This window comes from Amblyomma americanum, chromosome 5, assembly GCF_052857255.1.
Source record: "Amblyomma americanum isolate KBUSLIRL-KWMA chromosome 5, ASM5285725v1, whole genome shotgun sequence".
Classification (NCBI taxonomy): Eukaryota; Metazoa; Arthropoda; class Arachnida; order Ixodida; family Ixodidae; genus Amblyomma; species Amblyomma americanum.
The window spans coordinates 8,859,452-8,885,517 of NC_135501.1; the positions used below are offsets into that span (position 1 = coordinate 8,859,452).

General features: G+C 44.4%; 1 protein-coding gene across 4 annotated transcripts in view; it reads right to left on the reverse strand.

The window, feature by feature from the left end:
* The window catches only part of Git (ARF GTPase-activating protein GIT1), a 359,911-nt gene that overhangs the window by 39,535 nt on the left and 294,310 nt on the right, over positions 1–26,066 (reverse strand). For all 4 annotated transcript variants that reach the window (XM_077664585.1, XM_077664586.1, XM_077664588.1 and 1 more), the window contains one exon: positions 8,219–8,366. In XM_077664585.1, the coding sequence (XP_077520711.1) occupies positions 8,219–8,366 (148 nt within the window). The remainder of the gene's footprint in view (positions 1–8,218; positions 8,367–26,066) is intronic.

Genomic DNA, 26,066 nt, shown 5'->3' on the forward strand with positions numbered 1-26,066 from the left:
CAGTTAGAGTGGCAGCAGACCGGCCACATTTTGGGAGAAAGCCGCGTTGAAGCACTGCGCGAAAAATTTCCTTCGGTGTTCTCGGGCATCTTGGGGGAAGTACGTAATTTCGAGGCAAAGATGCTGCTAAAACAGAATGCTGCTCCGGTTTTCAGTCGCGCACGGTCAGTTCCCTTCGCACTGCGTGAAAGAGTAGAAAAACAACTCGGCCAAATGGTAGTGATGGGCAACGCCACTTGTAGTGGTGCAGAAGAAAGATGGCAGCCTGCGGTTATGCGGAGATTATAAAGTTACAGTAAACCCAGTGTTGAAAACCGAACACTACCCGCTACCAAGACCAGAGGACTTGTATTCAACACTAGCAGGTGGAAAGGTATTTTGTGTGCTCGACCTTTCTGCTGCATACCACTGCAGAAAGTGCTGCTCGCTCTAGAATTTGGAAAAAATAGCGCACCTTTAGACACGGACAGAGGCAGATATAAAGATACAGCGCTGACTTCAACTAGTGCTTTATTGCAGAGTGACACAGTATATATACGAAAAGTGGGCGGGAATACATGGGAAGCAGCTGCTATGTTTGCACGTGACAGAAAGATAACTGAGGTGAAAAGACACGAGGTGATAAAGTGCAACTGGGAGTGTATAAAAGGTAAGGGCTGGTAGAGGATGGCACCGAAAGGCAGTAACAGAATAACAAATGACAATGTGATAACAACATGAAAAAATAAGGAAAAAAATAGTAAAAGCCAAAAGGGCATTACAGGCAGAATGAAGATAAAATGCATTAAAAGGTCCAAACCAGACCGTTAAAAACAAAGACAATTAAAATTGACTAAAAGAGCCAAAAAAAGGGCATAAAACAGGAGGAAAATTCGATGCCAAAAGGGCCAATAAGATCAAAAGGTTGAACTCAGAACCCATCCAATAAAAACGTCGAGGATAGGATTCAGAACCCACCCAAAAAGACATCGTGGTTAGGGAAAGACTGCCTAATTACTCCAAGGAAACGTGGTTCAAATAATCTAATTCCCGTTTGGTTAGAGCTATCGATGGTGTGCTCGGCTGCTGCTGTTTGCCGTGCTCGGACTTTAGCTTACTGTATTCGTGTCAAGTTACTTCCTGATTGGATCAAGGCCCTCCTCGGAGGCTTTCAACCATCCCTTCAACATGGAACAAGAATATGAAGATCCTTCGGTCTGAGTGGCAACGACAAGCCCGCTTCTACCGCGAAGCTCTGTACCTGCAGCTTCACCGCCTCGACAGTTCCCCAAGAAAGAAGATGAAGTGGCGTGAGCTTTCAGCACTTGCCGACAGAACTGCAGAAGCCTTATGTCAGTACGAGCTCTGCTATCTACGAGCCAACACAGAGAAGCAGCGCTCCAGCTTCAACAACAAGGTGCACACGCTTGGAAACGTGGTGCCGCCGGACAAAGTGACCCGTGTTCTCAGCCTGGGCCCGAAATATGCTGTTGAACCCAAGAAGTCGCCCACAGAACTTCTAAGCATGGTGAGGCAAGTGGCAAATCGTGCTCCTGACTCTGAGACTTCTAACTGCTTGTCTGAAGGCGCTCAAGTTTTGCTGCGCTAAAGGCAAAAGGAAAAAACTGGACCTATTAATTATGTCGCTTCATTTCTAAGTAAGACTTTCTGACGGGCTAGTTGGCACATGTTCATTTCTGGAGGCTGTGCGCTAAAAAAGACGTTCACAGGAAAAAGGAGACAACAGGAAAGAAGCGCAATTTCAACTTTAATGACGACAAAGGAAGCCAGGTGCACTTATATATCACCTGTTACCCATAGATATGCTGCATGGGAGAGCGTCAACCTAATCACCAAACACGAGAAAGAGCAAAGGGGCATTTCTTAGTGAGATTAAAAACCTATGAAGGTGAACATATCAACACGTGCCGAGGTATGGGCTAACAACAATGCATTACAACATGAGAATACAGATCTGCATGAAAGATTATTATTTTTTTATTCACATTACTCCCAAAGGCCCTCCAGAGGAGGGTATTACATAAGGGGGGGGGGGGTGGGGTAATACACAGCACATTTTAGCAAGAAATGCAACAAAAAATGTTAATTAAAACATAAGGAATAACATAGGAAAAATGAACACAAAAATAGACAGCAAATTCTTACGCAATTCAGTCACAGCAAAAAAGCTCTCGGAATTTTTTAATGTCAGTTTCTGTGGGGATGACTGATGGCAAACTATTCCATTTAATGATAGTGCGGGGAATGAATAAATTGGCATAAGACGATGAATGACACTTTATGCGTTTAACTTTGAAAGAATGATCACGACGTGGAAAGGTGGCATGAGGTGACTGAAAAAAATCACTCAGAAGGGATGGGTGGTGATAAAGCTTATGAAAAAGCATTAAACGAGCAAGTTTACGGCAATGTAACAAATCTTCCAGTTCAGCACGTTTTTTTAATGCTGAAACGCTTGTGAAGGTTGAGTAGTCTGAAAATATGAAGTGAATAGCATGGTTCTGCAAGGATTCGATAATAGTGTTAATGTAGGCCTGATCAGGGCCCCAAATTATTAGAGTGCGTATAGAGGCGTGTCAGGCTGCGTATAAGGAGACCAAGTGAGCGGACGCTAGGGTGAGGTCGTATGGTGATGCCATGTTAAATCAAACTGAAGGTGCGCCCCAAGGTATGTTGTTGTTAGTTCTACAGTACTGTCATTAAGAATACAAGTGGCTGGAATGCAAGCTGTACGATGGGTGAAAGATATCTGTTTGGTTTAGAAACGTTTAATGGCATTAACCAAGATGAGCGCCATAAGCTTACTGCATTCAGGTCAGATTATGTTACGGTAAATTACGCAGTCATCAGCGAAAAGTCAGACTCTAGATGTTACACAGGCAGGTACATCAGAGGTTGTGAAGTGTTTTCTGAAAATTCTGAACGATGTGTGTGTTTGGACTTCTGACCCTTCATTCTAAAGTATACCTTAACTCTTTCGCTACCACGCCATAGGCGATCGTTCACATTTGGACGATCAAATCGCCTGCGCAAAAATTCGCATTCGGGAGTGTCGCGGACGTGCTGCGCCATCTAGTTTGTGTGCTCAGCAACTGTTCTTTTGATTGCAGTTTTGGTTTCAGTGTTTCGACATGAGGGGGCGCCATGAAAAATGAAACTTCGAACAGCCGCATCAGCTTCAGCCGGTGAACATGGTGTCTGCATCGCCGCGTGCTCCTCGAGAACGAAATCCGATACCAAGCACTTTGGCAGCTTCTGAGGCCATTTTTTTGCGACAGAAGCAGTGGTGAGGAGTCGAACAACGATGTACAAACATTGGATTCTAGTTCCTACAGCGAGACTTCACCGCAGAGGCCTAGAACATCAGCGCACACTTGCACCTAAGTTTAGCTTTCGTTCGCTCTGTGTTTTCTGCGCTGCATGTGGTTTGTAATTAATGACAGTGGTTTGTGTTTGTGCTTCGGGGTTTTCACGACATAAAGCCAAGACAGTTTACCAGATGCTCAAGATTGTGTCACGTTTCGACCAAGACGACAGCCAGGTGTCCATATTGGTGCATCGCTGTGGAGCTGCGCTCAGACATTAGCTCGACCTCTTGACTTCTTGATGTTCTTCACGGCAGAGGTGATGAAGACCCCGTGTAAAAACACTTATAAGTACGCATGGATGAAGGTTTTGGACAGACAAACTTATGCTCGGTGTGACGGCTTATGGGAAGAAGTGAATTCATTGGAGATGCTTAAGTTCATTGAAATCATCATATACATGGGAATTGTTGATGTGCCATGACTACATTTCTATTGGAATATAAGAATGATCTACTCTGGCCTTCTGCCATCAAAAATAATTTCCCGAAATCGGTTTTTCGCGTTGCTGGCTATTTTGCACGTAGCGGACCCGGAGGATTCAGTGGCGGCTACATCTATTATTGGAAAGACTTGGAAAGTGCCCTGGCTTTTGAAGTACATCAATGAAATGCCAGTAAATTTTTTTCAAGCAAAACGTGACCTCTCTGTTGATGAACGAATGGTGAAGTCCAAAGGAAGATCGGGAATTCGGCCGTGTATGAGAGATAAAGTGACGAAATGAGCTTATAAATTGTGGGTATTGGCAATGTTGGCGCTAACACGTTACAAGTAACGACGTTACCGGTAATGCGTTACTTTGTTCGGTAACTCTGTAACGTACTTGTTACCATTTCGGAACTGTAATGGGTAACGTACTTACATTAACATTTTTCGGTAACGTGAAGTGTCATGTTACTAGTTACTTTTTGTTCTAATTGTAACCCACTCTGCCCACTTTTTTTTAGAAAAAATGTGCAGAGCACCTAAAGTGATATGGTAAATAAAAAAATGTACAGGTGCTCTCGACGACGGAAACACCTGCCCTTGACGACGCACCCAGCTAACAAAAAAAGAAAAAAAAACAGAATGCCCATAAAGCACGAAACACGTGCACAAACACGCATTCACACACTTGCCTTCACCTACCTCACCTTCCCAAACCACTCACACACACAACTCTCTACAGAGTGGAAGCATGCAGAGCATTTTGAAACATCACATTTTTCAGAATTACCTTAAATTTGTTGAGAGTTAGCAATGTTTTCTTTGTGAAGTTAGAGTTGATGATGGAGTGTCATTTTGTGTTTAATGTCACGTTCAGAAAATGGCTTCACCACGTGCCATAGTACGGTGGAAACACTAGAGCACCTGCTTCTTCACTGTGCCGCTTAAGCCGCTCCTAGTCGCGATATGCTTGAGGTCTATAGGGCGCTGGGCATACTAGCAGACTCCCTCAAGATGCTATTGTGGCCCCAGGGCAGTGCGTGCACCCATGAGCGAACCTTGGTGAGCCTGTGTGCATTCCTCGAACAGACGAGCTTGACGTCCCGTCTGTTCTCTGCCAGGTAGTTACACGCAGTGACCGAACGTTTCGCGAGTGCTACCTTGGACGATTAACAACTGGATGCCCCACTCCAGTTGTACTCAATATAATGTTGTAAGGGTGTGTTGTTATTACTCCACCATGAACTAATCACGCGCACAACCTAGACACATTTCTTATTGTGTAAAGAGTTTGTGTATATTACCTCTCACCCTATCCTTTTTTTCTGTCCCCTCACCTCTTTCATTTCATTTCTCCATTCTGCCTGCTATGCTTTATTTCCACTGCCCCAGCTCAGGTGCTTCAGTATCAATGGCAGATGCCGGGGCTAGCAAAAATCTTTTCCTTCCTTTTAATTATTATTTTAATAAAAACCACTTACTTACCATGTGCCATAAAGTCAGAAGCCACAACATGTGTCTATACAGGGGCCTTTAGGCCACTATAACATCTGTTCCCGTGTTTTTTTGGGTGCCGTTTGTAGATGGCGTTTTAACATTGCTAAGCTCCTGCATATTTGTTCAAGGTATTCTCGTTAAATCAGGATTTTGCCTAAAATTTTGTTTGGGCTAGAAGTTTTATGTGAAATGCGAGCTTTATAAAATTGCTATCATAAGTTCTTAATTCAAAGACTAATTAAAATTAATGGCCATGAAGTAACGGCAAAGTAACGTGCGGTACTTTATTTCGGTAATGGTAACGATAACGTGTTACCTTTTTTTGTAGGTAACGTAGGGCGGTGACGCATTCCTTTTTTTTAGCGTAACGAGTAACGTATTTAGTTACTTTTTTTCGGTAACGCCTACAACACTCGGTATTGGCCGACTTTGAAACAGGGTACAGCCTTCAGTTTTCTGTCTACAATGGCAAACGTGAGGTAGCAGGACCGCATGGTCTATCTTTTGATGTAGTTAGCAAACTATGCGCAGAGAACCTTGACCAGGGCTATCATGTTTACATGGACAATTTTTACACGTCAACCAAACTCTTCGAGCACGTTGAGTGCAAAACTCTTGCGTGTGGCACAGCCCATAAAGATTGTTGCTGCTTCTCAACCGAGTTGAAGGACATCACGTAGGAGAGGACAGCCCAGCACGGAGACGTCCGGTTGCTTCGGGATGGCAACATTCTCTACATGCAATGGAAGGACCGGCGTGCTGTGAACCTTATGAGAACCAATTACACAGCCAACCAGTATGTTCCGGCCAAATGAAGGCAGAAAGAAGGAAACACGTGAACTGTGACAAAGCACACCGAAGAGACCATCCTGATGTTCCAAAGCACCTAATTTGATCACCTGGCTTCCAGGAAGCAGCTCATTCAACAAATCCCCAATGCTCCCATAGGATCCATTCGTGACCAACCGAAAAAAATGAAAAACATAGGAACTGCAAGCTCTGCTATCAAAGGAGGAAACATCAACAAAAATCAGACGTTATGTGCAGCACCTGTCAAGTCTACCTCTAATTCACATCACCACGTGATTGCTTTTTACAGTGGCACCACAGTCATGACCCCTGACTTGTACGGCCATGGAAAGTGCAATTATTTTTTTCTCAGAGCTGAAACTGGCAGGAATGACAGCTATAAACATGTCCTACGACCTACACTATGTATAGGAAGGATCGCAATGCAGGCGGTGGTGGTGTGTTCATACTTGTTCATAGCAGTTTAAGAAGTACGCTGGCTAACTTAGAGATCTGTGAAGCTGTCTGGTGCAGAATTCTGCTGGGCGATGATATCTCATTAGCAGTTGGCTCTTTTTCCAGGCCTCTGGGTTCTGCCAGTGCAGAGCCATTTTTTCAACTTAGTAACGACTTATTAGCTTTACACGCAACATACATTATTCTTGGTGGAGACCTTAATATGCCTAGTGTAGAATGGCCTTCTTTGCAATCAGTAATTCACAATACATCCCTATTATATACCGCTTTCCGTGAAGTGGTCAATGCCCACTCATTATTCCAGTTTGTTCAAACACCTACGAGACTTAGCTGGACCTCCTTTTCAGCACATGACCCCAGCCTAGTTTCATCTGCCATAACGCTGCCAGGCATAAGCGATCATGACGTCGTTCTAGCAAAATTATCTTGTAATGCAATGAAGCGGGGTTTTGGAGGGATATATGTATCGAGTGCTTCCACCTCGCTAGACAGTTGAAGTGAGCGCCTGTGGCGTCATCCTTCTTGTGTGTGCTCTTCTTGGCACAAAAATCTGTTTAGAAATACAGGTTTCCGCTCGCACCGACCACCCAGTAAAACAATTCCATAATAAACACATTCAAATATAGTTTTTCCCCAAGAATGATTGGAACAGTCTGCCTGCACAAATTGCTGCTTCCCCTCCCACATCTTTTTACAGTGCTTTGCAAAGCTCTGTTAATATGATTGTATTATGTTCAAATGACCATTAGTTAAAATCAGTGTGGCCATTTCTTGTCCTAGTGCATTGTGCTGTTTTTTTTTTCCTTCCCAAAGTAGCTGTGTTGCCAAAACAGTGCTGTATTTTGAGATGTTATTTTCTCCACGTCGGTCGTGTGTATGTTTGTCTTTCTGCAACGTTATTTTCATTTTTTAATTCATTTCAACAGAAAAAAAGGCAGACGCCGACCAAAGGTTTTTGTCATAACAGACGTTTCGGCTTCCATACGGTAGCCTTGTTCACTAAATTTTTATTGTGGAACCGCGACAATTAAATAGGTTTCAATAACTGTCCCAGGCATCTTGTGTATGTTGGCGGGAGATTGCCGATGTTACGATTAAGTCTTTTTTTCAGTGGTCTGGATCACCCAAGGACTCGATACTGGCGTGAAAGCCAGTTCATTTCCTTGGTGATGATAGAAGCCCCTTCCCAGCAGTTATCCTGACCTGCTGATGGCGATTCAGATGGTCTGATGGCCCTTGGCGATTCAGACTACTGAAAAAAAGAGTTAATCATAACGCTGGCAATCACCCGCCAACATACACAAGATGCCTGGGACGGTTATTGAAGCGTATTTAAGCGTCGCTCTTCTAGAATAAACTTCAGTGAACAAGACTTCCGTATGGAAGCCGAAACGTCTTGTTTTGACACAAACCTTTGGTCGGCGTCTTATTTTTTTTCTGTTGAAATGAATTACTTACTACCCGATCAGACGATATTTCGTCAGATCTTAGATTTCTTTTCATTTTTGCCTTTCGTCCCGTACTCTATAGGTTCTCTCAGTATATTGCATCATTTGTCTAAGTTACTGTATTCCGTCTGTTGCTTTTATGATGTTTTCCCCAGCAACAATGCCCAGTGGGGGTGCTGCAGGTATTTTGTATAAATAAATATAAATAAAAAATACCTGCAGGATGCCGTGGGTGCAGGGAAGAAAGGCGGCCTGTTTGCCCTCCTGGGCGCACGCCAGCAGCTCCTGGATGCAGCGGGTGATCCGTTCCGTCTGTGCCAGCACCTCCTGGTAGGTGGGCAGGCCTGGCTGCTGCTGCTGGGAGCTGCACAACAAATTTCCCACAATAACAATTTCCCATCCTGCAAATGATCAGCTGAAGCAGAAACAGCAGCTGCGTCAACCGAATCACGTACCCAAACAGCCTTCTTAACATCACACCAAGATTATTCCAGACCAGTTCCCACCGACATGTCGCAATTTTGCAGTGGATCAACAAACTATTTAAAGAACTCCGCACTGCCAGAGGCAGTGGGCAACAAAGCGCAAGAGCACATGATTTCTCAGAGATATTACAAGAGATAGCCCGACAGATGGTTCAGCTATCTATCACTTCTTACAAGTAAGTTTGCAACCATTCTCAGGCTGAAGCTTCAACCACTTCCTAACCCCGTGTGAGGCCTCCTTCCCACAAATTATGGATGCAGGAAGCCAGCATACGAGGGTGGAAGTACCTGCTCAAGGTAACGTGAAGGGAGAACAGGACACACTTCCCTTTTGTAACGTCGTTTTCACGCTGTGACCACGTTAATTCACCGCATTGGAAGGAAAAATCCAGAAAAACATAGACCTATCATAATGAAATTCTATGACAGCAGGGAAAAGGATAGCATTCTCAAGAATTGCAAGAAACTTAAGGGAAAATCTGTTCATGTCAGCAATGATTATGCAAAAGAAACTACCGACGTTCGAAAGAAATTATGGGAATCTGCCATTGTAGAAAGGGACAACAAGCAAAAGGTGTCTCTGGTCCATGATAGGCTTAAGATGGATGACTGTCTATATGCCTGGGATCACAGTCGGAACGAGCGTGTTCTTTGCCAAGAACGCCGTGATAAGGGCCGCCATAGCAATTGCAAAGTGTCAGGGGAAGCTTGCCATGACAAGGAGGGCATACGTTCTTGCTCTGCAAATACAGCATAGCTCAGAATCGTTTCGCTAAATGCCCGCAGTATTCTTAACAAGGTTTCTGAATTAGAATGTCTGTTGCTATCCGAGTGACCACACATCGTTTGCATTACAAAAACATGGCTCAACAGTGCTATTTCTTGTGACTGCATTATCCCTCCTAGCTACACAATGTTCAGGTGGGATCGGGACTCTCGTGGTGGTGGTGTGGCCATTATTGTTAAATCATCGCTGACAGCCTGTACGGTTACGTGTGACATGTCGGAATCGGTGTGGTGTAAAATCATGTTTTCTGGCATGTATTACCTCATAGGAGTCGTTTATAGGCCGCCAACTACTTCACCTGATTTTCTAGATGTGTTAAATACGTTTCTTTGCTCACATGTAAATAGGAACACCCGGCTAATAATGACTGGCGACATTAACTTGCCACATATTGATTGGGAACTTATTTCGCCTGGAAATACAGAAATTTCTAATGCGGAAAAATTATTGGGTATCACTGACAACACAGGCGCTAACTTCCGACTGAAAGAAACCTAGGCGACCAAGACGAACGTGGACCGTGAGGGGAACCAGGCGCATGCGCTCGGAAAGATAAAGAAAACCAGGTGAACGAGGAACAACGGACATGCACGACTCAGTTAATCTTTAAGAAGGCCAGCTCTCTTTTCGACAGGCCTTGTGCCGTTTTTGCGCTCCTCATATACCATGGATCATCGTTAATGACTCGCCCAAGTTTCCACCCTTGTGAATTGGGTATCACATTTTTTTCATAATTTAAGGCAAATAGTGAAAGAAAACATGCGTATAACGTCTCAATCGCAGTCATTGCTTGACCTGGTGTTCCTTTCCCATAAAGTAGGCGATTATGAAATGGCAGTCACAGATGGTATATCCGATCACAAGATGATTTTGCTGAATGTGCTTACTTGTAAACCACCACCTACAAAACCTGCTGTACGTGTTGAAATCAAAAACTATAAGGCCGATGATACATCTATTCTAGATTATTTAGAAAAGTGTCTCAACAAATTTGAAAATGTCTCTGAGGTCGAAACAGTTGAAGAATTGTGGCAGCGCTTTAAAACCATTATTAAGGTCTGCATAGATCAGTTTGTTCCAACCCGACTCAAGAACAAGAAAATGCGGAGTAATCCATGGATAACAAGAGATATTGTTCACGCGAAACGCGAATTAGAAAGGCTGCGCAGAGGAAAAGCAGATCCTAGGGACATACAGACAGTACGTCAGAGAATAAAGGCTTTGTTACTCAGTTCGAAGCAAACATTTTTTAACCGCACTCTAAGTGACTTTCTTAAGACTTCCCCAGAAAAGTTTTGGCATTTAGACCACAGAAAGGAAACAATAAAGCAAATGACGGTAGGAAACGATCTAGTAGAAGAAAAATGTGTTATCGCTGATGGATTCAATAAGTATTTTCAATCAGTATTCACGCAAAGTGATTGACCATTTCTGGTAGATGATGGGGTATCTTTCAGCGCAAGTTCCATGGACACTATCAACTTTACTCAGAAAGGCGTATTCCAGCAGTTGCTACAGTTAGATGATAAGAAGGCTACAGGGCCCGACGGGATACCTACTGGCTCTTTGAAAAGGTATGCCGAGTGGATATCATTTTATTTGGTAATTATTTTTCAGAAATCACTAAGCACCCATTCCATACCACAGGACCGGCGTTGTGCTGTAGTTATCCCCATATTTAAAAGTGGCAATCATACTCTAATGAACAACTACCATCCTGTATCCGTTACGTCAGTTTGCTGCAAGGTTATGGAACACGTCATAGCGAAACATATTATTTTCCTAGAATCAAATGGCCTCCTTGCTCATGCCAGCATGAGTTCCGACAGGGACTGGCACAATCACGTAGAAAATGGCACAATGGGGGAAAATGGCACAATCACGTAGAAAAAGTGTGTCCAGCGGCACAGAAGAAACTGGGTTTTTTAAGAGCGAAACTGGGAAGGGCGACAAAAAATGTTAAACTGCTGGCATACAGATCTCTTATACGACCATGCCTAGAATATGCGTTAGTAGCATGGGTGCCCCATCAAAAAGTAATGTGGGCCAAAATAGAGAAGGTGCAACGCCGGGCGGCGCGCTTTATTTGTTTGAAATATAGAAGGACAGACTCAGTTTCGGCGATGTTAAAGTCTTGCGGTCTTGAATTATTGGAAGATCGGTGCAAGAAGCAGAGACTAAAAATGTTATTTCAAATAATTCACGGTGAACTAAAAATTAATAAAGATTTGTACTTAAAACCTCCAGGCAGACTGAGCTCCTGATTAAATCATAGTGAAGCGATTCGACCGTACTTGTCCTGAACCAATGCCTTTTGTTGTTCGTTCTTCCCAGAGGCAATAGAGCTGTGGAACAAGCTGCCTGCAGCAATTGTTCGCAGTTCTGATGCCGCATTGTTTTCAGGTGCAATCAAGGACTTTTACTAAAATCTGTACTATATGGAATTGCACAGCTTATTTTGTGGGTGTGCGTGCGGCAGACGGCTGAACATTTGAATACGTGTCTTATAGTCTGTATATCCTATGCTGTGTTGTATCTGTAGGCCACTGTATTGCATGCACATATTTCTTTTTATATCTGGCTGCTTATTCTTGTATGAACGTGTTAATGTGTAACATCCCTCCCTGTAATGACCCTCAACTGAGGGTTGACAGTATTCCTAAATAAATAAAAAATAAATAAGCCAGCATACTCTGAAAACTATCCTCACCTGTCCTCACACCTCTGGGTTCGAGGACTTTAACACTCAGACCTGCAAAATTTCACTCTAGCAATTGAACAACATCACCTTGAAGCCATTTCTACCACTGAGTTTGTAGAAAACAGGAGTACACAGCCTTGCCAACGACTTCGTAAAAGGTTCCAATACACTGTAGCGCAGCAAAAGACGAGGACACAAGAGACGAACACCACGAGCGCTAACTTCCAACAAATTTTATTCTCCTGAAGCATCACATTTATACACCAGAAAACAGTAATCACACGTGCGAACAGTATCGATTTCTTAGAAAAACAAGCTCTTTATCTGAGAGGAGAATGGAAGGTGTGCTTACACACGAGCATCCTGACCTATTTATCTTTTCGGCTTCAATGATTTCGCACGTTAACCTTTCTCTACTTTTTCCTATTACAAGACTTTTATCAAAGAAAGGCTTACAGGGTTTTGACTTGCATGCGAGAATGTGGTCAACCAGCGATCCGCCTTGCCCGTTTCTGACGTTGCGAGCGTGTTCCATTAGGCGCTCGTTCAGACATCTCCCCGTCTGCCCGATATAGTGTTTCCTGCACGACAAGGGAATTTGATATACAACACCTTCATCGCACGTGACGTAGGGCTTCTGGTGCCTAGTTGCGTATCCGCGCGCTTTGTTGGGGTTGGTTTTTCCCAGTTTGCACAACGTTGCAAGTTTTTTCGGTGCCGAGAACACGACGGTCGCATTCGCTCGTTGACCAATTCTTTTTAAATTGTGGGAAATCTTGTGTAGATAAGGTAATACAACAAGGTTTTTCCGTTCACGAGGAACTGGGAAAAGGACGCAAAATGTGGCTCGTATCCTTACTTCAGCCTTTTAGACATATTAAATATCTTGTGTTAGAACTGAAAACTGCTCCAAGATGTATTATGAGGCAGTTTACAGTCTGGAAAACGCTCAGAAGCTCAACAGTTAAAAATTTTTTTTTCTTCCCACCAAGATGATTGTTGAACTGTACACCCACACTAGTGAAAACACCCAGAACACCAAGGAGGCTTGGTCTTGCTTTTACGGGGGTTTAACATACCAAAGCGAATCAGGCTATGAGGGACGCCGTAGTGAAGGACTCCGGAAATTTCAACCACCAGGGGTTCTGCAACGTGCACTGACATCAAACATTACATAGGCCTCTAGAGTTTTGCCTCCATTGAAATTTGACCACCGTAGCCGGGATTGAACCTGCGCCTTTCAGGTCGGCAGCTGAGCGCCATAACCATTGAGCCACTGCGGCACCACCAAAAAGTGCAATTAGCGAAAAATAAAAACATGCTGAATGGTTTTGTTTGAACGTCACCATCAGCCTGACTACACCCACTGCAGGGCTCTCTCCCACCTAACTTTCTGCCGCCCCCCTGCTATGCTTTGGCAATATTCAGCATTAAAAAATATGGTATGTAGGTTCGCCGTGTTCAAGTGGGACACATGTCCTGCTGCTGTACAAAGGGTTAATCAATAAACTTTTAAACTCCACTGCTAATATCCACTCTCTCTTCCAATTTCCTTTTGCGAACATGAAGAATTGAAACAGACAAGATAAATTGGTTAGCAACACATCAATGTGCTGATGCCACGCACGAGTCGAGTCACCTGCCAGCAACAAGTGACAGCACGCATGTGCAAGCGAGCATCATGTAGGGCAGGAGAGACAGCGCTCGTGATGAAAGGAAGCTTGAGGGTAGAAACCACCAAGTCATAAGGTTATTGACGACATTGCATGCTTCATAGACAGGTTTGCATGTTGATTTGCATTTGCACATCAAGAAAACAACCATCTTTCTTTTCTTTGACATACATATTTCTTTCCGCTAGTCAATAGTATGCTATACAGCAAGGCCCGTAGAATTGCAGCCTGCGGCCCACCAGCACTCAAAAGTTTCATCTTTCATTCTGAAAGCTCGTGCCACCATCACGAGCCACCTTCACCATCAGCCTTGTTGAAACCGGCCAAAAAGTTATGTCCTCTGACATTCTTTGCAGAAAGGAAAAAAGGCCTTAATATGTGCTACCTTCACAAGCGCACAAGGAACGAGGACAACCCTAGCTCTCTCTTTTTTGCCCTCCACACCTCCCCTTTCCTGCGCAACCTTCACTGCAGATCCACAGAAAGTTGTGTACAATTTCCACACCGGAGTGAAAATCTCTCGTGCGGGGATTGAAAGGCGATTACTCCTGACTGTGAGTCACTAAATTTCGTCTCGTACAAGGCACAAGCATTGAGGTGGTAATAAAAGGCACAGATGATGCATTTGCCAGTAGCCACAGCACATGTTGTTGTGGATTGCACTGCCGCAAGCACAAACCACACAATCCGGCTCCATGCGAGCAAAGACCCCCACAGCTTTTATTCGACAACATGGCACCATCTCAAGGGCGTAACACACACTACATTCTTCCTTGTACTATCCAAGAATCACAAGTCCGGATGCATTCTTTGTGGAAAACGAAGAATCAAGATAGCCCCCAGACTGCTGTTGAAAGAGTACAATGGCACAGCATAGAAAAGGGGATCGCAGTCAACCTTTTGTATACTCGGATACAACTTATGTCAGCAAGAGTGGCAGATCGGGCTAGTTGGTAATTCATTATACGATACAGCGCGAACAGAGACAAGGACGAAGAAAGACAAGACACCACAGCGCTGTGCTGTCTTGTCGTTCTTCGTCCTTGTCTCTGTTCGCTCTGTGTCGCATAACTTAAGTCAGTAGTGAAGCTCTGCCCACATTCAGGACCGGCACAGAATTCATCCATGACAAAAATGTAGTCCGTTGTTAAAACTTCTCATCACTTAAAAAGGAAGCTAATCACAAAAAAAAAGTTATAAGCTCTAGAATTTTGATACCTGGCTTGTTTAACAAAATCAAACATTGAAAAGCTGACTTCGTTCGCTTTTGTAGCAGAGTAATACAGTACGCCACGAACCGAACAGTGTTTACAACTAGTGCTTTTTAAGTTGTATCCTGCACTGCAGTAGAAGCTAGGCAGGAAATAGAAAGAAATGGGTGGCAGCAGTGGGCTACGTCATACTCCAAAAATTTTTTGCTGAACAAATTAGACAGAGTCCGCATCATTGCTACAATCCTTTTCCTGCCTAGCCTCTGCTCCGGAAAATCCAAAATTTTCATTCCCTCTTAGATCGAGACCTTTTGGTTAGAAAACAAGCCTTGGGGAGAAGACACAGATGTCCATCATCATGATCATCGGCCTGACTACGCCCACTGCAGGGCAAAGGCCTCTCCCATGTCTCTCCAATCAACCCTGTCCTTTGCCAGCTGCGCTCAACCAATTCCTCCAAACTTCCTAATCTCATCCGCCCAGCTAACCTTCTGCCGCCCCCTGCTACGCTTACTTTCTCTTGGAATCCACTCCGTTACCCTTGAGGACCAGCGGTTATCTTGCCTTCGCATTACATGCCCTGCCCAAGCCCATCTCTTCCTCTTGATTTCGATTAGGATGTCATTTACCCGTGTTTGTTGCCTCATCCACTTGGCCCGCTTCTGGTCTCTTAACGTTACACCTATCATTTTTCTTTCCATGGCTCGCTGCGTTGTCTTTTACTTAAAGGGACACTTAGGAGTATTTGAAGTTGGCTTGCATCGTTAGAATACCAGCTCCTGATCACAAAAACGCCACTCTTACTGGAAACAAAGCTCTTGTAAGGTAGAAAATAGCAAGAAACAAAATACAGGTATCGCCGCCACAGGCCAATCTCGCAAGTACAAGCGTCATGACGTCATAGGACAAGAGACGCCACCTTAAAGGAATTTTCCTTCCTACATGGATTTCACGAATCTCTGAGGCTGACAAAGGAAGGTTGCGTGGTTCCATATTGAAATAAGTTTTGTTTTGAAATCGATAGTGCCCTTTTATTACACAAGGAAGACAGACAAAAGACAACCTGACTGTTAGAAGCAAAGAAAACCGATGCTTGGTGGCGCCACAGGCGGCTAGGAGTTTCGTTTTTTTCTTGCGCTTCGCGTCTATGAGCTTTGCGTGCCCCCGGTTTTGTTATTGACGTGCCTCGATTTACAAGCGCTGAACAGCAGAGGAACTGCAAGTGCCTCTTCAAGTGCTAGTTAACCTTTGAAGAAGCCTGTTAAAGCTGGTCAGATGATTGCCACGGTCGATGAAAAACTATGATGGCACGATGGTCGGTGATCGTACAAGGCAGTTAGCAGTGTAAAGAGCCCTTGTGTCTTCGTACGCTTGCCCGACGAAACGTTCCCAGCTGTGTCAGTCAGCTTTGAACTACTTAACGGAAATCTTCAAGTGCTAGTTAACCTTTGAAGAAGCCTGTTAAAGCTGGTCAGATGATTGCCACAGTCGATGAAAAACTATGATGGCACGATGGTCGGTGATCGTACAAGGCAGTTAGCAGTGTAAAGAGCCCTTGTGTCTTCGTACGCTTGCCCGACGAAACGTTCCCAGCTGTGTCAGTCAGCTTCGAACTACTTAACGGAAATCGTTTATTTGGGATGGGAGACAAGGTACAAGGCAGTTAAGAAAAATTGCTGATGGCCTAGCTCTGTTAGGCCAGGATATACGAAGCGAAAGCGCGGAGACTTCTGCATTGGAAGAGTGCATTCACAAGATGCGCCTTTATTCATGGTTAATGCTTGAGCCGACGTGACGGAGTGGTAGCGTCTCTGCCTCAAACACCAAAGGCCCTGGTTCGATTCCGAGCCTCGGCACAGGTTTTTTTTTCTTTATTCAGTGAGTGTGCGGGGGGGTTTCAGTGGCTCCCATAGATGCCGCCACCGAATACATTGGTTAGCGGTTAAGCGCAGGCTCTGTTAAGGCGCGTTTATACTCCGGCGCAACGCGTGCGCTGCATGGCGACGTCACGTTGGCCAAAGCGAGACCCTCTATACTCCAACTGCGCTTGACCGCCGACGCGTTCGGCGGCTTCGGCGTACTCTGGCCGCACTGGCGGAGACTTGGAGCACGTTTCTATTTCACGCCGAGTGCACCAGCCGCTGCCGGCCCGGCCAGACCGGTTCGGCTGCACGGCGAGGTGCGCGTTGTGACCTCACGTGCCTCCTCGGAGCACCGCCACGGCGAAATCGCAAGGTCGCGGCCCTTAAAGCTTTCGCTTTAAAAGAGACTTGGAACATGCAGAGACCGTGACTCCGCTCTCCTCCAACTCGTTTGTTTGCGGCTCCATTTAATAGCTTCGGCAGTTGGGCGGAGCTGTTTTCTTCAAGCTCTCAGCTAATTTAATCCATTCACAGTACACATCTGAAGATGCATGCAAGTGGGCATGAGAACCCGATCTAGTGGACCCCGTACCTCCAGAAACGCGCGGAACCAGTTGAAGTGTCGTGCATCAGTTTCACTTTCAAGCCGCCAACTTTAAACGCAAGTGCCCTTGAACACCCATCCGTTTTTTGTGGCAAAAAAAAAAAAAATAACCTGGCCCTTGCAACCGTGAGAAACCTCCTCGATGCCGCCTGCCGCACCGTGCAACAGCACCTTTCAAGGAATCACAATCCATTGGCCCCAAAGCCTCGGCCAGCCTCCGATGGGCGCGACATGCCGACCTTGTCCTCTTCCCTCGCGACCCCCCGCACTGGGGTTAAGATATTAGCAACGGCTGCTCACTGAGGAAGGAAGAAACGACCCGCCGGCGCCTGACCTAACTGTGCTCCCTCAAAAGCATCGCACGCTCTGAGGGGCTGAGGTCGCTAAAATGCAGGCGGGAGCTTTTGCGAGAACTTCGTTGGCGGGTTTGGGAACGGGATTCATCGTAATGCTGGCAAGATGCGGTGCAAACGTAAACGAAGTGATGGTAGCGACCCCTGATAGATGCCTTCAACGTGCGGCGGTGGTAGCTTTAATTTCGGCTGCTGCTAGACCGCACCGCAAGGTGTCAGAAATCACGGAGTCTGCGTTTACGTCACGTTTCACGTCACTCTGTCCTGTGACGTCATAAGAGTCGCTGTTTTATCATAAGAGTGCGCCGAGTTTGAAGCGGAGGGCGGGAAAAACTTTTTAAACTTCGAATCCAAATTTATTTGAAATAAATGCATCTTTCACTCCCGGACAAGCGGCAAAAAAGCCATGAAATGCCGAACTATCAGATATTGCTAACGAAAAAAAAATTGGTAGAGCTCTCCTCACTGTCCCTTTAAGCTGACCTCTTCGAAATGACCAGCGCGGAAACAGACAAAGAGACAAGAAGAAAAAAACACTGACTAACAACCTGTTTACGCGAGCGCAGACCACAAGGACTGTGTCTGCTGGTCGCTATCAAGCGCCCCAAGGGAAGCATACAGCTGGCCTAAATCGCACAGCCAGCTGCTGCATCACTGCCCTGTCACATTTCAAGCGGCAGCGGCAGCGAGCGAAAAACGGCGTTACATAATAGATGGACAGTTAAAAGCTGTTCAATTGGACGTTTTGCGAACCAATCTACAACTTTCTCATTGGACTTTTTCGTCTATCTTTGTTCCTTGCGAAGTTGGTTAATTAATCTTGACTAATTATGCAATTAAACACAATACAAAAATAGTGTGAGTTGCTTCATACAATAGCCAGGAACATGAATTTGGTCGCGTCATCTTAGAGTGCCGTGGCATAGTTCAAAACCCTGGCTAAAGTTAGCTAGGACACCCTGTATATCTTCCAGTATTTTGACATAAGGCTCTTCTGCACCCTTTTTCAGCATGCCTGCATGACTGCTGAGGTTTCCACTGAGTCAAATGCTTTCTTGTAATCAATGAAGGCTATAAACAGGGATTGGTTATATTCTTTGCATATCTCTATCACCTGATTGATAGTGTGAATATGATCTATCGTGGAATATCTTTTACGAAAGCCTGCCTGAGCATTTGGCGATTACTTTAGTAAATAACCTTGTAGGCAACGGACAGACAGTAAGCTGATCAGTCTAATTTTTCAAGTCCTTCAGCAAAACTTGTTGTTGGGCTAGTTGGTAAGCCATGATCTCAGAAGAACCAGTGCAAAAAATAACAACGGACAAGAAACAAGGAGGCCGACCCGCTTCTGTCCGTGTCGGCCACCTTGTCTCTTGTCTGTTGTTCTTTTTTTGCGCTCGTTCTTCTGAGTTCAAATCCTCGGAGTCGCCTTTCTTATGAATTAAGATTTTGTTTGCATTCTTCCAAACTTCTGGTACACTCGAGGTCCCAAGGCATTGCGTATACAGGGTGGCTAGTTTTTCGAGTACAATCTCCCCTCCATCCTATAACAGATCTGCTGTTACCTGATCCTCACCAGCTGCTTTTCCCTTTTGCATTGCACAGGTATCCACAAATGGTCAATTAGATATCAAGGAATTTCAGGGGAGTGTTAAGGCATGCAGAATGAAGACAAAATTAAGCTTTGCTTGTTTCCTACAGCACATTCAGTGAGTAGCAATAATCGCAGTGTCATGCAAGGCATGCAGTTGGCCAGAAGTACTTGTTGCATTCCTCATCGCCACTTGAAGACGTTGAAATTCACAAACTGCATACACTCACTTTTATGGGAGGGTTTCACAATTTTCTCAACCTTTGTGACATTATTTGAGAAGCTATATAAGGCACGTCACCATACCGAACGCCACTTGGCCTGATCTATCATGTGTTTCACTTCTGCCACATATATTTCAATATTTTCTACGGTCCTTGTGGCAGTAGAAAATTCAGTGAAAGTTCAGTGCTGGAATGTCACTATCGACAGCTTCTAGGAAAGAAAATTTGAAGATAAAAAGCAGTGTTTTCAACCTCGATGGGAACAGCTGTATTTCTTCGCTGAGTCACGGGACAATGCGACGCGTTTAATCTGCCGTCAGGCTGCATCTGTGCCGAAGGAGTACATGTGACACCACTTCATGTCCTGTGCATTAACTGAAAAGATGCTTGATGACAAAGTAGATCAGTTAAAGGCACCATTCAGAAAACAGCAAGAACTTTCCAACCGTCCGGCAAAATAGCAAAAGAAACGTGAGAGCAAAGTTCATTATTTCCCATTAATTGCAAAATTTTCAGAACTGTTCAACAATGGGTTACATGTGAAAAACTGCTCATTTAAACTCACAGGCGTTGTCTGCCCCAGCATGAAAATAGACTACGAAATTGAAAAAGAACTCATGAACTTCGAAGCCTTTTCTCTCAGTATTGACGAAAGCGCTGACATTCTTCATTAGGGGTGTAGAAAAAAGAACTACTAGACATTGCCCCTATGAAAGGCACCACTGTATGAACTGATATCATTTCGGTGCTTGAAAGAGCTATTGCAGCGGGAGCGGCAACCGACAGCGCTCGATTACTCGCCAGAAGCAGGAGCGGTCTTGTGGAACGTTTGCGATGAAGCTTACACCAAGCACTGCCCAGCAAGACATTGATTATGGAGTCTGTCACAGACATTGTGCAGGGAACTTCATTCTTCCAGTAGCACTCAAGCGCCATCTGTTTACCTTTCTGTAACAAAAGGAAGAATATAATCACAAGGAGATAAACGTGCTGAGGAGATTTTTTTGACCTGCTTTTGTAGAAGAGAAATAAAAAAACTGCTGAGCTGTCAAATGAGAGGTGGTTTCGTTCACTTGCATTTCGCACAGGCATATGTGATCACTCACCTGAACATTTTGAATGTAACACTTAAGGGAGAACAAAAAATCGTAACGAAAATGAGTGAGAGTGTTACTCTGGCAGTGCCAGCTAGATAAGAGGTACTAGGACACATTGCCCAAGAATCTTGCGATGTTTCACAGATTTGCTCCACAATCCCGAGGAACAATCCAAACTTTGGTGTCAAGACATCCGCAGCCTCTCCAAACAATTTGAAATTTTCGCTGTACCCTTTGCTGATCGAGTCGATGATGTTCAGCCCAAGTTGAAAAGGGAGCTTATTGAACTTGAAGCAAGCACGACAGAAGTTTTACATGTTTTGATATAGGACAATTTTTCCAACTCTGCAGCACCAAGCAGCAAGAATCACTGCCATGTTCGGGAGCACATACTTTTGCGAGCACCTCTTCTTTTTATTCAAAGTGAACAGTTCTGTATTCTGTTTGTGTCACAGTCAAAACCATCATAATCGGCCTCACCTGATAGGTCAAAACACTGGAAGCGGATGTCAGTTCAGTCGAGATTGTGAGCAGCAGCAGGATGTCACTGCGTAGCGGTTGCTGCAGCGGAACGTCTATCAGCGCTATTGCTCTTTGCCAAGAAATGAAACGCGATCAGCACAAAAGAACAAACATTCAGCCGCAATTTTAGTTGGACATCGGGTCCCACTGCAAAGGGCTAATCAAAAGCTGCCTCATTTACCAAGTGGACTTTAATAAATACAAACAATAATTAACATACTCTTTTCTGCACTGTAAAGGCCGGAGGTGTACTTAAAAATAAAATAATGTACACAACAACGCATAGCTTTGCAGTGACAGAAGGCGGCCACTACAGCCGCTGATCACCAATGATAAATAAAAGGCAGCTAGCTTGTTCGCACAACACGCCGCTTTTCATTTATCTTGAGAAAAAGAAGCAGAGAGCAAAATTTCCTATGGCGTGCTGATGTTTCAGCACTGCCGTGCTGAAATATCAAGACGCCGTGACAACTTGTTATCTGCAACATCGCTGAACGTAAGTTGCTGCTGTGATCACACCATTGTGCAGATGGTAATTTATGTTTTTCGTTCCTTCTATGCAGACAATGCAAGTACCACAAGATGTTGCTGCTAGGTTTTTCATTTTCTTGATGTGTGTCTCTTCATGTATATATTAGGAGACTTCACACACGAAGTTTTCAGAGGTTTACCATGGTGTGAAGTTCACGCATGCCCACCGATGCCGAAAAACTGACTACCCAGCTAACTCGCGAACTTGGTGCATAGCTACACCACTGCAGCTATCGAGAACTATAAGGGATGCCGGAAAACCACGTCTGGCAGGCCAAACGTGTCGGTGTAGTGAGATGTTGGTGGCGAGTGACCATCCGTGCACATGATGAGTGGTTTCACGCTGCCAGACATTGCACATGATCACGATGCAGGACAGCTGAACAGCTAATAAGGAGTTCTAGAATAGGAAATGCATGCTTGCGCACAGTAAACACATGCATTTTGCATGACATTGTGTCTCGTCTGCACATACAACCGCAGACGAGACGAGACGATAACTCTGGTGCAATCTGGTTTGGATGAAGTGAACAATATGTGCAACAAACCAGTGCTCGTTAGGCCTAGGAGCTATGGTATCGTCCAACGAAATAAATAGGCCAAATTTATCGTGCACACAATTTTTTATAGGTAAGATAAGACGAAGTGAAAGCCCTGTACCCAGTTCATAGCGAGTTGACGTGCCCAAAAATGCAGTACCACCGGCAAGTTCACTCCAAGACGAGAGGCTCCGCTTTACACCGCTCTGCCATGTTGGCTGTTATCTCACTGGGGTCTTTAAGCATCTGCTATGGAGCGTACGCTATGTGTGTGATGCCACTGTTGTTTTTTTCGACAGTTCTCGCTGCATCCGAACCAGCACATCAGCTTCCAGCATTCCTGTCTGCCGTGGCAGATTGTGATGGTTTCGATTATGACAGAAACTCGGGCTCGGTAGCTGTGTGAAAGCACAGTTTACTAATTCGTTCCTCTGTGCAATGCAGGCACTTTCCGTCACCGTACAACTGATCTTTGCCGTTTTGCTGGCTGCTTCCACTGGATCTTCATCACACGTGTTCATGACCGACGATAAACATTGCACCAATCTCGGAATAACATCGTCACCGATACTGGATTTGCCTGCGCCGCCGCTGGAATATCGCCTCCCGGACATTGGATGGCTACCATCATCAACGACTTCGCCGGTTATAAAAGGGCCGCATCTGTCGCCGCCGCTCCATGGGCTCGGTAGCTGTGTGAAAACACAGTCTACTAATCCGTACTTCTTTGCAATGCAGGTTGGTAATAAGTTTTCGCTTTATGCTAAGAAAACCAGCAATTACTTGCTAATGCAGCTGCCGAGCCCGCAGTGCTGGCCAGTGTTGTTGTTGAATGCTTACGCACGATCTGTATACTTATACTCCTATCGGGTGATGTGGAGACGAATCCTGGGCCGAACAATTCAGAAACCATAATTTCCGAACTGCAGAAATTAACAGCTGGCCAAACTACTTTAATCTCCGACTTGCCGGACATTAAGACATAGCTCAGAACAACTGATTCAACTCTGGCCGATTTAAACAAGCACATGATTGCTCTGGAATCTCACTACGCTACTCTTTATGCAATTAATTCTGAAATGGACAGCCTTAAAACTTTAACTACCCAACTAAGCCAACAGATCGTGAGACTGGAAGCGTGTGTAGACGATGCTGAAAACCGCTCTCGCCGTAATAACCTAATATTTTACAATATTCCCGACACTAATCCATCTGAAAGTTTTGCAGATTCAGAGGAAACAGTCATTAGCCATTGTTCTCCGCATCTAGATTTCACCATGCTTCCTAATCAAATCGAGCGTGCTCATCGCCTTGGGCGGCACTCGACAGATCGCAACCGGCCAATCATCGTAAAATTCACGTCGTTCAAAACTAAAGACAGCATCCTCTCTAATGGAAAAAAACTTAAAGGGACAGACTACACCACTGGCGAATACTTTTCTCCTCTTGTTCGTCATGTTCGCAAACAGATAGTTCCCGTAACTTACTAATCCTGACTGAAACGTAGCTCAACACTGACATATCTGACAGCGAACTCCTCGTTGACTTGCCAAATTTCCGTGTTTATTGCAATGACTGCAAAGATAGGAGGGGAGGAGGCATACTTATTGCAACCAGGCAAGAACTGTCATGCATGCCCATCAACCTTTCATTAGACATCAAAATATTGTGGATTCTATTCAACTCTTCACCAAAGTCAGTTGTTGTTGGCGTTTGCTGTATACCCCCTAATAAAAGTTCAAATTTTGCGCACAAATTTAATAATGCATTAAATGAAATCAAAACTAAGCATCCTAACGCCGGCATTTTCGTCTTTGGTGACTTCAACTTTCCTAGCATTGATCCGTGTCCGTGTTCGTCTTGCACTGTGAATGTTAGCATGAAGTACCAACTCGCCCAGCAACTGATTTTAAGCAAATTGATTGGCAGAACCTAACTGCTACAGGTTTTCTTGAATTTGTTGATGTCTGCCTTAATTTCAATCTGGTACAAGTAATATCGGAGCCAACGCGTGTAACAGAAGACAGCGCTAATACCCTTGATCTAATATTAACCGATCATCCAGAATGTGTTCATTCCATCACGTATCATCCAGGTGTTAGCGATCACAAAATAATACATGCATGCCTCTCCATTAAACCGTTGCCCCGCACAACCAATAGATAAACCGTCCGATTATATGATCAGGGAAACCATGCTACTATTAATAACGAACTTCGCGCCTCCCTAGCCCTTGTTGAACCCAACTTTCATCAAAGAACGATTCATAAAAACTGGTTATTATTCAAAAGGGAAATTGAAGAATTGGTAGACAAATTTATTCCAAAAGTAGTCATACGAAACAGCCCGCGAAACCCATGGTTCAACAGTTGTCTAAAATGTCTGGAAAACAAAAAGAAACGCCTCTTCCGCTCAGCAAAATTGCATCCCAGTGAGAACGCTTGGAATAAATACTATGTGGCAGAAAAAGCGTACCTAAAAAAAAACTCGTGAAATCAAGCTTGCTTTCTTTCAGTCCGATTTGCCTAAAATGCTGACAGCTAACCCCCATAAATTCTGGCAAGTCATCAACCCACAGCACACGTGTAACATTTCCCTTGCCGATGCATCAGGTGAACCCATCTCAGATACAGATTGCGCCAATCTATTTAATCAGGCCTTTCCATCTGTGTTTACGAAAGAAGCTAGCATGTCACTTCCTTCAGAACCGACATATATTATGAAACCTATGCCTCCGCTTATATTCTCTCCAACAGGAATCTCATCATTAATAGAAAAAATGAAGCTTTCATCCTCCACCGGCATCGACAACATCAACACCAAAATACTAAAAAACACAAAAGATACACGTGCGTCTTTCTTGTCGTTATTCACGCAGTCACTCCTCACTGGCCAACTGCCCAAGGATTGGAAACATGGGAAGGTCGTTCCAGTCTACAAATCAGGTGACAAAAATTCACCCTTAAATTACCGCCCCATTTGCCTAACCACCGTACCCTGCAAAATCATGGAGCACGTCATCTATACCTATATCATGGCCTTCCTTGACTCTAACAACATTTTTCACCTGGCACAGCATGGATTTCGCTGGGGCTACTCCTGCGAGACCCAAATGGCAACTTTCTTATATGATCTGCACATAAACCTTGATTCCAATCAACAAACCGACGTCATATTTTTGGATTTTGCTAAAGCCTTCGATAAAGTACCCCATAAACGCTTACTGACAAAACTTTCCAGATTAAATTTGCACCCCTACATAATGAAATGAATTGAAGCCTTCCTATCTAATCGCTCCCAATTTGTTTCTGTTAACAATAAGAACTTTAACTCTCTTCCAGTAACTTCAGGTGTACCTCAGGGATCTGTACTTGGCCCGCTGCTTTTCCTAATATACATTAATGATTTGCCATCACAAGTCACCTCTAATATACGCATGTTTGCTGACAACTGTGCAATTTATTGTGCAGTTACTAAACCCGCTAACCAAGCATCTCTTCAAAGTGATCTTAATGCTGTCTAGAACTGGTGTAACCGATGGCTAATGGAACTCAACCCTCATAAGTGCAAGCTTTTATCTGTCCACTGCCATCATAATCCTCTTATTCGTTCCTATATAATCTCTGCTGTGTCCATAGAACCAGTTCAGTCCTAGAAGTATTTAGGCACTTCTAGTGATCTTTCTTGGAGTTCGTATGTCACTAACCCAATATCATCAGCTAACAGGACGTTAGGATTCTTAAGACGTCATCTTCATCACGTTCCTCAACATGCAAAGTTACTAGCATATAAATCGTTCTTTAGGTCAAAGTTGGAATTCGCATCACCAGTCTGGAATCCCCATCAAGCTTATCTCATTAATCCTCTTGAGTCCGTGCAAA